Raw genomic sequence first — 12074 nt, forward strand, 5'->3', positions numbered from 1 at the left:
TTTTGGTTTGAGCATTTGGGGGCATTCTTAGAGACAGGACAATCTGGGTGGGAGGGGGGAATATACACAGTACAGGGGTGGGGTGGATCCAAGACTTTGATTTAGACATCTTGAATGCTTTTGGAGTGCTTTTGCAATTTCCAAGTGGATACCCAATAAACTATAAAAATATATGTATGAAACTCAAAAGAGATCTGGGCTGAAGCAACAGATACTAATTATCTATATTACTTACAATAATATATTATTTTTGTATAGTAATATTATAATACGGAGACATTAGCATAAGGAAGGTACTTAAAATTCTGGCAATAAATAAAACTGCCCAGCGAGTGGGTAGATAAGAAGGGGCTAGAACAAAATCTTGAGGAACAGCAGCATTTAAAGAGACAGGCAAAGGAAGAGAAGCCCATAAAGACAACTGGGAAATAATCAAAAAGATGTGGTGGGCAAGCGGGAGAGTATGGTGTCAGGGAAAGGAGAGAGCGTGTACCAAAAGCTATCCAGGATTTGAATGAGGTTGATTTTAGCCACGATGAAGGAGGTCATTCACCATCTTGGGAAGAGCTCCTACAGGGCGCTGGAAATCAGATTCCAGTGAGTTGAGTGGTACACGAAGGGTGAGAAAGTAGGGCAACGAGCATAGAAAACACAGCCAACTTCTTCAAAGGGCAGAGCAGAAGTGGGAAAGGAAGAGATGGGTAGTAAGTAGAGAAGGAATGTGGTCAAAGGAAGTCTAATTAAGTTGGAAGAGAAGTGAGCATGTTAAATGCTGATGGTAAAGAGCCGGTAACAAGGAAGAAGTTCAGACAACTGAGGGGACAGAGGATAGAGCAGAGTCCCCGAGGAGGAGGGGGAGGTGGAATTCGGAGCAAAGGAGCAGGGTGGGGATTAAACTCGAACAGAAGGGGACCCCTGTTCCATTCTAGTAGGAGGGAGGAAGAAAATGATGGGTGTTAGATGCGGGTGAATTAGGAGCCTGACTTCAGGGAGCTGAAACAGTCCTCACTTACATAATGGCTTACATTTTCTTTGTGAAGTAGGAAGAAAAGTCATCTGTCCAGAGTAAGCGGAGAAGGTAGGGTGGGAGGTTCAAGGAGAATGGGGCAACTGAAACTGCCGTTTTGGAGACAGGGAGAGAGTTTACTAGGGAGACAATCAGTGACTGGGTAACACAGAGGGCCCAAGGGTGCTGCGTAACCGAGAATTTATAATAATTCCAATCTACCTCGATTATATGATTCTTCTCAGCAGTACATTCAAGTCCGAAAAACACTGGCTTAAATCAGTCACACTTAACCTGGCTGTGCATTAGAATTACGTGGGGAAACTTAAAAAAAAAAAAAGAAGAAGAAGAAGAAAAGAGAAATGCCTGGGTCCTAACCTAGACCAATTAAACCAGAATCTCTGTGGATAGGACCAAAGTATTTTTTTTTCATTCATTAATTCAAGAAATATTTATTGAATGTGTACTACATGCTAGGCACCAGGAATACAGCAATTTAAAAGAGACAGAGAGAGAGAGAGAGAACTTGACATCACTTATGAAATAAGTTCAGTCAGACAAGATTAATAGATTCACCAAGATAGATCACAACAATACGATTAAGAGCATAGGTCATATGCCCGAATCAGAATAAAAGAGACAGCAAATAATAAAGATAATAAATAATTTTCCTGGGAGCTCTCCGGCGGTCCAGTGGCTAGGGCTCCGCGCTGTCACGGTCTGGGCCCGGGTTCCAACTCTGGTGCAAAACAGAGCACAGCTTCTCTCCCAAGCCCTCTTCTACGTCCCTATCTCAGTGAATGGCTCTAACAGCCTTGATTCTTCTTTCCTTCACTTCATGCACCCGACTGGTCACTTCTTAAGTCTGTCCACTTCTCTGTTTCTATAACCACTTGCCAGTCCAGGCAGCTACGATCCTGCCAAGGGATTACTGCAGGAGCAGCACACACAGCCCTCCCGTCTCCTTTTTCGGCAGCACGGCGCCTCTAAAACATAAACTGATCGTGCCGCACTGCAACCGGAAACCCTTCCACGGCTTCGCACTGTATGTAGGATAAATCTAATTCCTTTGGACGGTTCACAAAGCCCTTCACGACGCGGCCTCGGCTTTCCCCTCCAGTCCAACTCTTGTCACTGCCCCTCCTTTGCTCTCTTCAGTCTGGTCCCATTGAACATCTCTCAATACCATGAACATACACGCGCGCTTCTCCTTAAAATAAGCTGGTGGTTCCCAAACTTCACTATACTTGGGAATTGACTGGGCTTTTAAAAAACTTCGGACGCCTGGTTCCTCACTCCTGACATTCTGATTTAACGTAGGCACAGGGATTTTTAAAATCTCCCTGAATAATTTTTTTTTAAACATTCTTTTTTTTTTAAAATTAATTAATTAATTAATTTATTTTTGGCTGTGTTGGGTCTTCATTGCTGTGCGCAGGCTTTCTCTAGTTGCGGCGAGCGGGGGCTACTCTTTGCTGCGGTGCATGGGCTTCTCATTGCGGTGGCTTCTCTTGTTGTGGAGCACGGGCTCTAGGCGCGCGGGCTTCAGTAGTTGTGGCACGCGGGCTCAGTAGTTGTGGCACGTGGGCTCAGTAGTTGTGGCTCGCAGGCTCTAGAGCGCAGGCTCACTAGCTGTGGCGCACGGGCTTAGCTGCTCCGCGGCATGTGGGATCTTCCCGGACCAGGGCTCAAACCCGTGTCCCCTGCATTGGCAGGCGGATTCTTAACCACTGTGCCACCAGGGAAGCCCCTCCCCGAATAATTTTAATGTGCCATGAGGTTTGAAAACCACAGGGAAAAAGTTATTTGGTCTGCTAGGAACACTCTTCTTCACCACTTCACCTGGAAAACCCCCAAACATCTTTCAGGCCTCATTTATAAAATCACTTCTCTAACTCCCTACACAAAATTAGTTGCTCTTATAACTAATTAATGCCCCTGTACACTGGCCTCGCATTAGCAATGTCTTGTATCATATTTCACTGTAATTGACTGCACAACTGTCATCATTCCCTATTAGACTATACACTTAAGAGGTCAAGAACACTGCTCAACTAGCTATTAGACACAATGTCTAGCAAAGAGGCTAAGACGCATTATGGGTACAATAAACATTTGATGAATGTGCTGAATACAGCAAAATCTAAAAAGATACATTAAAAATAGCAAAATAAATTCACAGAATCAAGAAGAGATAGAACTTGCTGACAATGAACAAATCTGGCTATGGCTGAAGAGGGAATCACTTACCTGTTTAATGACATAATGAATCTCTTCAGAATTGAGAACGCTACATTTAATCTCACTTGGCTTGCAAGGAGTAATTCCCTTGTAGACAAGAGGTGTGTAGCATTTCATGGCAAATTTCAGGTCGCTGACATGCCTCCTCTCCTCCAAAACATCTTCAAACTCATCCCACTTTTTGAGCTCCTTCTGTGGGTAAGGCAAATGAAAGAAAGTGATGCACATGCTGTAAAACTGCGTTGGTAAGGTTTCATCGTAGCCCAAATTCTTATTCTGTGACACAGAGTCAGAGCAGAGTGTTCTGATGTTAGGTTTTCATACAGTAAGAAAAAGAAATGTAGCTATTGGACTTCCCCGGTGGTTGCGAACCCACCTGCCAGTGCAGGGGACACGGGTTCGAGCCCTGGCCCGGGAAGATCCCACATGCCGCGGAGCAACTAAGCCCGTGAGCCACAACTACTGAGACTGCGCTCTAGAGCCCGCGAGCCACAACTACTGAGCCCTCGTGCCACAACTACTGAAGCCCGCGCGCCCTAGAGCCCATGCTCCACAACAAGAGAAGCCACCGCAATGAGAAGCCCACGCACCGCAACGAAGAGTAGCCCCCGCTCACTGCAACTAGAGAAAGCCCGTGTGCAGCAACGAAGACCCAATGCAGCCAAAAATAAAAATAAAAAAAAGAATAAAATTACCAAAAAGAAAAAGAAATGTAGCTATTATTAGGATCAATGAATTGATGATATTGAATTATAATATTTTATTATCATATTTCTGATTGCTATCTTTATAAAGCCAGTGCCCCTTTATGAAAGTTAACAAACATAGCAAAGGTGGGACATTAGGCTCTAGAGTAATCTGATCAACTTTACAGGTTTCGTCAATCACATCAATAAACTTGTTTTGTCTGCCTCTCTCACTTAGTTTTAAAAATTAAAGCGTACATCAGAGTCAAGACTATGTCAAATCAAATAAAACTACATGGGTGCAAACCCAAGACAAACGTGCTCCCATATAAGCTACTATGAAGCAGTCTGTATTTTGCTGTGTTACTTTCTTTTCTCCTTTCAACACACTGCAATTCAGCTTCTATCCAACCAGCCCCTGACACTGCTCGTTATTAGGCTGCCAACGACTGCTGAATTGTTAATTCTTAAAAGTTTGTTTTCTTGATGATAAAAGTAATAGCAGTAATAATAAGTACAGCTAACACGCGTCGTTGCTTCCTAGGTGTCAGGCGCTATCCTGAGAACGTTACCTGTATGAAGGGGCAATCAATCCTCACAACAAACCTATGAGGTAGTTTTCATCACTACCACGTTTCACAATGGGGAGACCAAGGCACAGAGAAGCGAAATAACTCAGCCAAGGTCCCACAGCTCTCAGAGGGCAGAGACATGATTCAAGCTGAAGCCTTATCGCTTCACAGACCTTGTTCCTAACCACTACCCTAGACTACTCAGCATGCTAATTATGGAAGATTTGGAAACGTGGAGACATACAAGCAAAGATAAACTGCCCACAATGTTACACCCTGGGAATAACTACTCTTAACACTTATTAGTTCCCTTATTTTTTTCATTCATAGATACAAAAATACATATTTTTAAATTTAAAACATGGACCCTACCAAATATAGTTTATCTTGCCTTATCAACTGTATTCTGAATACTTCCCTATATTAAATATTGTTTTAAAATATTTTAGTGGCTGCACCGTCACCTTTATATTCCCTAATTTCTTAATATAATTTTTTAATTACCAAAGTGATACATGTTCATTATAAAAATTGAGGAGATACAGAAAAGCCCAAAGAAGAAAATTAAAATCAACTGTCACCCAATGAGCCAGAGACCATTTCAGTGAATGCTTTTTTCTTTGCCTGTGAAAACTCCCTCCCTCACCACACGTACATTTTGATTTGTCTCCTGATTTTTTTTTACTTAATGTTATTAACGCTCCTCCGTGTCATTTAAGTTTCTCCCACGATACTACTTTTAATGTTGGATGTTTGGACTCTTTTTTTCATTCATTGCTACTATAAAAAGCATAACAAACAGTAATATTTCTTTCAAATCTAATCATTAGACCCTGGCCTCTTTCAAGTCTTCGTCCTGCTAGACCTCCCCACCGTGGGACACCATTCTCAAGCCCTCCCTCCTTTCATTACCTACAACTATTCTGAAATGTTCCTACTGTGGTTTCTTTAATTCATGACTCTGTCACAGCAGAAAACCCACCTCATTTCTCTAATCCAGAGATTCTCAACCTGGGGGAAATTTTCCTCCCCCGGTTATAAATATGTCTTCTTTCCTCCCACTTCCTTTAACGTATGTTAACATCTCCATCCCTCTTTTCTTCACGTCACATGGTGCTGAGTACTCTCACCTACTCAACTGGTTTCAAATATTTATGCTTCTGAATCCCTTGCCCTGTCCTCTTCTCCCATCTGGCTTTTCCAAAACTGAACTCATTTCTCCTCTGCACAATCCTACAAGCTGATTATTTTCCTGAAATCTCAATCAATAACCCCACACCATCTACATCCCTCTGTTTACATCACTCTAGACCTTTCCTCCCTCACCCTTCACATCCAATCCGTTCCATCCTGCTAACACGGCCTTTAAGGATCCATCACGTCTACTCCTCATTCACATGCCCAGCCTGTGCTCTTTATCACAGCGGCTTCCTCACCGGTCTCCTTGCCTATGTTTTGTCCCTTTGAATCAGTCTTCCATGCCACCATGCGCCCTTTTCAAAACACAATTCTGGCTTAAAATATTTACATGACACCCCTCACCTCCTTCAGAATAAGACCTAAGCCACTGCTGGCGTCATATGAGAACCTCTATGACCTGGCTTTTCCTTCTCACCACACTCATGGCCCACTCAACAGTGAGTGATTTGATTTCCCCAACAAGTCCATCGCTGACATGCCTCGGGGCCTTTGCACGTGGCCATCTCTGCCTGGAATGCCCTTCTGTTCCTGTCATCCTTGCTTTGGCATCACTCTTCTGTGACAATTCTCCTTGAGTTCCCCTGATGGAATTACTCTGCCTTCCTCATTAGGACTTCTTTACCTTCTGCATAACGTCTATCGTGGTATGTATCCCATAACATGTAATCGTTTGCATGTCTGTCTCCCTACTAAAATGCAATTACCTTGAGGGCAGGACAGTTTGTGTCCTCTTTGTATTTCCATCATCTAGCTGTGTTTGGAATACAGCACAATTGATCAATAACTGACCGACTAAATGTTAAGGTAATTAAAAAAAAAACAAACAGAAAAACTGAGACCACCATTAGGCACAACGAGAATACAAATAGAAGCAAAGAGCATTTATAAGGAGTTTAAGTATAAAAGGGTAGCATGTAAAACATATGAAATACGCAAACATGAACATTTTTATGCCTACATATATAAGTATAGAGAATATATGAGGGGAAAATATTCGAGCTTGGAATTCTGGTGTAAAACTGCAGTCGCTGTAACATATCGCATACTCCTGCTTATAAGGCTGAAGAACCTCAAATTTCACAGTTCTCATTAATGAAGTAATGGCATAAGTTATACAGGCTCAGACTTGGTAGAATGCCACAAATTACCATTATAAATGATACAATTTTAGGGACAAAAAAGATCTTAGAGACTTCCCACTTAGCGGTCCTGGGTGTGGGAACAGAAAAGGATCAGAATCAGTTGAGGCGGTGTGTGTGGGGTGGAGGAGGTGGGGGAAGACAAAGAGAGAGCGGAAGGGGAGGAGAGAGGAAAGGGGGAGAGGGGAGGGAGGGCGTCCTCAGAACAAGAACCTGCAAGGCAGAGCAGCACGTATGTACCCAGCAGGTATGTAACCTTGCCAGCTGTGATCATCTGTAATCCTTCCACGGTTCTGTTAACTGCAGGATCAAGCTCACACTTCTCAACACACGAGCCAGCTAGACAAAGACCTAGTTGCCTAAACAAGCTATGACATCTCATGGCTCCCGCAGCTTTGTTCAAGTCACCTCTAAGAATGGCATTCCCATCAAACACCTAGCATCTGTTATAAGCGTGCTATTGTGGTATGTGTTGGGGATATGCCTCGTCTAACCAAGACGGACGCAGCCTCTTTTGTCAGTAACCCTGTGCATGGTGGTACCAGTTGTTGAGACAGGGCACTTACAAATGGCCGTTCGCCACCGTTCACCTGGACAACACTCAGCCATCAGCCACAGCTTCTGTACACCTCCCCTGTGTACCACTTCCACATTCTCCCTTTAACGCAGGACCAAAATGGTCATCTTCTCCGTTGAGTCTTTAGGGACCCCTCACTACATTTTCATCTAGAATACTTCAATAAACTTGCCTTTGGTGTCTCCCCTACAAGATTGTGAACTTCCTGTCATGGGTCTTATACATTTTTGTATTCCCAGTCCTTCAATCATTGTTTGTGGAATGAAGAAATAAATTACTAAATGAAGCCACTTCTTGAGCCCTGTTGATGACAGCTCTCCAACATTCACAGTCTAAAGCTCACACTTCTCCCAATCTGGTCTAACTCAATGTCTAATCCAGTGGTTTTTAACCCAGGCTGCACATTAAAATAACTTGGGGAACTTAAAATATTGATGCCAAGGCCCCCCTAAAGATTCTTGATTAATTTGGTCTGGGAGGGGTACCTGGGTTATCAAAAGCATTTTTGAAAGTACTCTAAGTGATCCCTACATGCAGCCAGGGTTGAGTGTTACTGCTCATTAACTGGCCTTCCCTACGCCATGCTGGAGAAGTATTTACCATCATAAAATAAATACTCACCCAGGAGCACGATACAATGAGGAGGCCAAGTGAGAAGAATGAGGTGAACGATTTTCCCCCCATTGTTCGTCTTCCCTATCTTACTTTGCAGAGTGGGCCTCTCCTGATTGCTAGTTAAACAGGCCTCTCCTTGTACCTCCCTTTCAACTGCTCTGGTGGATCCATTCATTCAACAGTTACTGACAGCCCCAAACGTACCGGGCACCGTTCTACAGGCTAAGAACACGGCATGAACACGGTGGACAAGGAGCGTGCCCTGAGGGAGTTGAAGGAAAGACGGACAACAAATAAACAAGGTAAGTTCACTTAGGGATGCCACCAGTAGCATGCTGGTAAATGTGCAACTACGGGAGAGCCCTGGTTTATAGCACCTGCCAGTTTCTGGGGTACACACGCTCCCAGCGTGGCAGATTTCAAGCTACCAATACGACCCCACTGAATGTGGAGTTGGGAGGAGATGCAAGGAGCCACCGTTCTCCAGGATTTCCACCTTACAGTGTGACAGATGGAAATAACTTCAAGAGCGTGGATAACAGGAAAATTCAGTAAAATAATTAGGAAGTGCTGAGTTCTGAGTATTAACTATTTTTAACGGAATTTGTTTAATTGTAAATGTATATAACAACCTTTGATTTTTAATAATGGCAGTGTTTTAACAATAGGCTCGCAAGCTTCATACAAATTTAAGTCAGCTTTGAGAGCCAGTATAAGACTGCTGTAGCACAACACTGACGAGAGAATATAAACAAAACAGAGGAACTAATGAGGAAGAGTGACTGGAGAGCTACTTTCGATTGAGTGGTGGGGAAGGGCCTCTTTGAGCTGGGACCTCAATAATAAAAAAATCAGCCAGCAATGCAAGGTTCTGGGAGAACAGAGCACACCACACAGAGAGGGCTACAAGCACTCCGAGGGGGAAGCATGCTTACTTCTGAGAAACGGAAGGCCAGCGCGGCTGGACCAGGGAGCAGGATCGGTCAAACCAGAGACGGAGCAATTACCTAATTACGTAGCGTCTTGTAGGACACGGTAAAGAGTCTAGACTTCCCATTCAGACTCCAACAGGAAGCCATCATTTGGGTTACGGGTACACCGGTGATAGCGCAATCCCGGTCTGCTTTTCATCTGTGGTCTCACTGGAGGATTTCAAGCAGACGTACGGCTTCGGACACCACCTACTGGCGGAGGCTGCCACATCTGTATATTTAGGCCAGACCCTCCTCTTCTACGCTGGTCCCGCCTTTCTAACGCCCTTCGGAGGTCTCCCCAACACTTCGTGAGGTGTCTGGTCCGTAACAGGATAATCCACAGGTTAAAAACCATTCATTTTGCCTCTTCCACCTCAAACTCAACACATCCTAAGTTGAAATGACTGTTCTATTACCCCGACCAAATCTGCTCCTCTTCCTCTTCCTCATCAGTGAAAGGCATCGTCGTCTGCCCAGTTGCCAGATCGCAGAAACGGGGAGTCAACTTCAGACTGCGGCCTCTTCCCTAGCTGCCACATTCAACTGTCCTGAATACCACACAAACTCACCCGCCTCCCTCCTCGCCAGACTCACGGCCACTGCCTCACTGCAGGCTTTCGTCACCTCCCTGGATTTACTGCGACAGCGTCCTAACTGACCTCCACGCTTCCGGTATCAGATTCCTTCTGCAACGAATTCTCTTTCTACAGCCTCTGCTTACGCATCGATAAAAGAGGTTACCCACATAATCATGCCAGAAACCTAGTAGTCTTCTCAGACTTTCAAAAATACAAATCCGATCATCCTTAAATGGTGTCCCATAGAATGAAGATTTTATCCTGAAGGGCGTTTAAAAACATAAAATTCCTTTAGGAAATATCCTCTGCCTACTTCCTTAGTTTCGTTTCTCACGTCCCCTTTATTCTACCCTTACCTATCTTGGTTCCCCCAAACATGCCAAGGAGTGGTCTTCTTACACTGATGCCTAGGACAGCCTTCCTCTCCCTCACCTCCCGTTCATACCTCAAAATCTCAGCTCAGGTGTCACATTCTCTTAGAAGCCTTCTCCAAGTCCCCAGACAGGTCAGGTGCTCCTTTCCAGCCCTCCCACAATATACTGTGCACGCTTCAATCACTGGGCTTCTCTCACTTAACTGCGATTACTCCTTTATTCTCAGGACATCCTTTGAAGTCCTTAAAGGCAAGGGCTGGATCTTTAACTTCCATATCTTGCACATTGAGAATACTGACTAGGACACTGTTAAGTATCTACAGCTGCAACGTCTGCTGCAATCAGCAGTATCTTAAATATCTCTAAGACTAGATTAGAGTATTGCACAATAAGAGTGTGGCCCAGGAAAGAAACAAGGGCAGTCTGAAACAGTAAGAAAAAGTTCAGGTTAACATGAAAGTTAAGACTGCCGTCACAAGAGGAGTGAGGGCGGCTGTCCAGCTTCAGAAGCAGTAACGGCTTACATGCAATTAACTGCTTTAGTTTTTCACGTGAAAAAGGTGACCAAAGTCTTATCATTGGTGAATGGCGAAATAAAAAGCCAACTCTTTCCTTTAATACACATGTGGAAAATTGCTGTAATTCACAAACCAGTTTAGGGCTGAAAAAAACTACCCATGGGAAGTCAGAGCTACATAGCAACCCTCTTTCCCTACATTTTGAGGTTGAACTATTTCACCACTGCGCTGTGCGGTGAGGTCAACGAAGAGAGAGGTCCAAGTGATAAATCTTGGGAAAGTGGACAATTTAGCAGCAATCATAAGCCCAGCGCTCTTGACAGCAAGGGAACAGAAGTTTCCCCATGTTCCACTGGTCTCCCAATTTGAAGGTAGCCATAGGTATATACATTCTTTTCTGAGTTTTTTGTTTATCTTGCTCTTTCGTGTTTTCCCTGTTATGACCTTCCTACATAAATTAACATTATATTTAAGCCAGAACATTGGTAACATGACTTTAAACTGCATTCTTTTATTTCCTCCTAAGGTAGATAAAAATTAATCTGGTTTAAAAAAAAAAAAAAAAAAAAGTCAGTTGCTCCAGGGTTGTGAAATACTTCCACCTGGTAATTTCTTCATGACAATTCTGAGTGACCAACATTCCGTCGGCCAAAAAGACCAGTTCAAATTAGAAGAGGGGGTTGTGGGGTGAAAGGGCCAACTGGAGAGAGGCCGGGGGGCATTAGTTCTCTTCCAAAATGACTTGTGGAAAAAGTACAATGATGGGCAGAAGACAGAAACACAATACAAATTTCCAGAAACTCCAAATCTGCTTAGATGAGAAACGGAAAGTCTTAGAAACTCAATGCTCACAGACAAGCCAAATACTTTTTCTCCCGGGAATACCACAGCTGCGAAAGAGCGGGGTGGGTGGGGAGCCACGGGCTACCTCAGGCTGAGTCAGACCCGCAGGTTCCTCGGGTTCGACCGAAAGGCAGCCCGACACGCCTCGCAAGAGATAGAGAGACTCCAATTCTCCCCGCCTCGTTCCCGTGTCAGGGGCGTTCTGAAGGCCCAACGCCTGGTGGAGGGGAAGGGAAGGAACGAGCGGGAAGGAACCAGCGGAACCATCACCAGGAGAAACTTCTAAAAGCACACGGACATGCCCACACGCAGCGATACAACGTTGCCCTAGAAACCAAATCAACCACCTAATCTCTCCTGGGGGTGGGGGGGGGGCGGGGAGGCTCGGACCCACTCTTCTGGGCCCTGGGTCGCAGCCCGGAGGAACCCGGGACCAGGAGAAGGAGGTCCTCTCCCGCGGCCCCGCCCCGGCCTCGCTCCCCCGGGCGCATACCGAGTAGAGGAGCACGACAGCGCCGGGACTGGTGGAGCCGACGGAGAAGCAAGAGCTGGACGACCTGGAAGAATCCATGCTGCGGCCGCTGTCCCGGGCGTGGCCTGGGATTCTTAGCTAAGCGGTGGTTGGGGTGCTGCTGGGGGCGGTTCTTCCGCACGGGGCGGCCCGACCTCGCCTAGGGCGGCAGCACCCTCTACGGCCCCTCCGGAGGACCCCGGGCGCCGCCATCTTAACCAGGACGGAAGCCGCGCGGGG

The 12074-nt window shown here is 45.1% G+C and overlaps 1 protein-coding gene across 1 annotated transcript in view; it reads right to left on the bottom strand.

Annotated features, from left to right (window-relative positions):
• GNPAT (glyceronephosphate O-acyltransferase) overlaps positions 1 to 12070 on the bottom strand; it is a 30819-nt gene extending 18749 nt beyond the window's left edge. Inside the window, exons 1-2 of the mRNA XM_082423005.1 lie at positions 11817 to 12070; positions 3257 to 3439 (exon numbers count right to left, since the gene is read on the bottom strand). Of these exons, the coding sequence (XP_082279131.1) occupies positions 3257 to 3439; positions 11817 to 11894 (261 nt within the window). The 5' untranslated portion in view covers positions 11895 to 12070. The remainder of the gene's footprint in view (positions 1 to 3256; positions 3440 to 11816) is intronic.
• Between the last annotated feature and the right edge of the window lie 4 nt (positions 12071 to 12074).

This window comes from Balaenoptera physalus (assembly GCF_965194825.1).
Source record: "Balaenoptera physalus genome assembly, chromosome: 14".
In the NCBI taxonomy this organism is placed as follows: domain Eukaryota; kingdom Metazoa; phylum Chordata; class Mammalia; order Artiodactyla; family Balaenopteridae; genus Balaenoptera; species Balaenoptera physalus.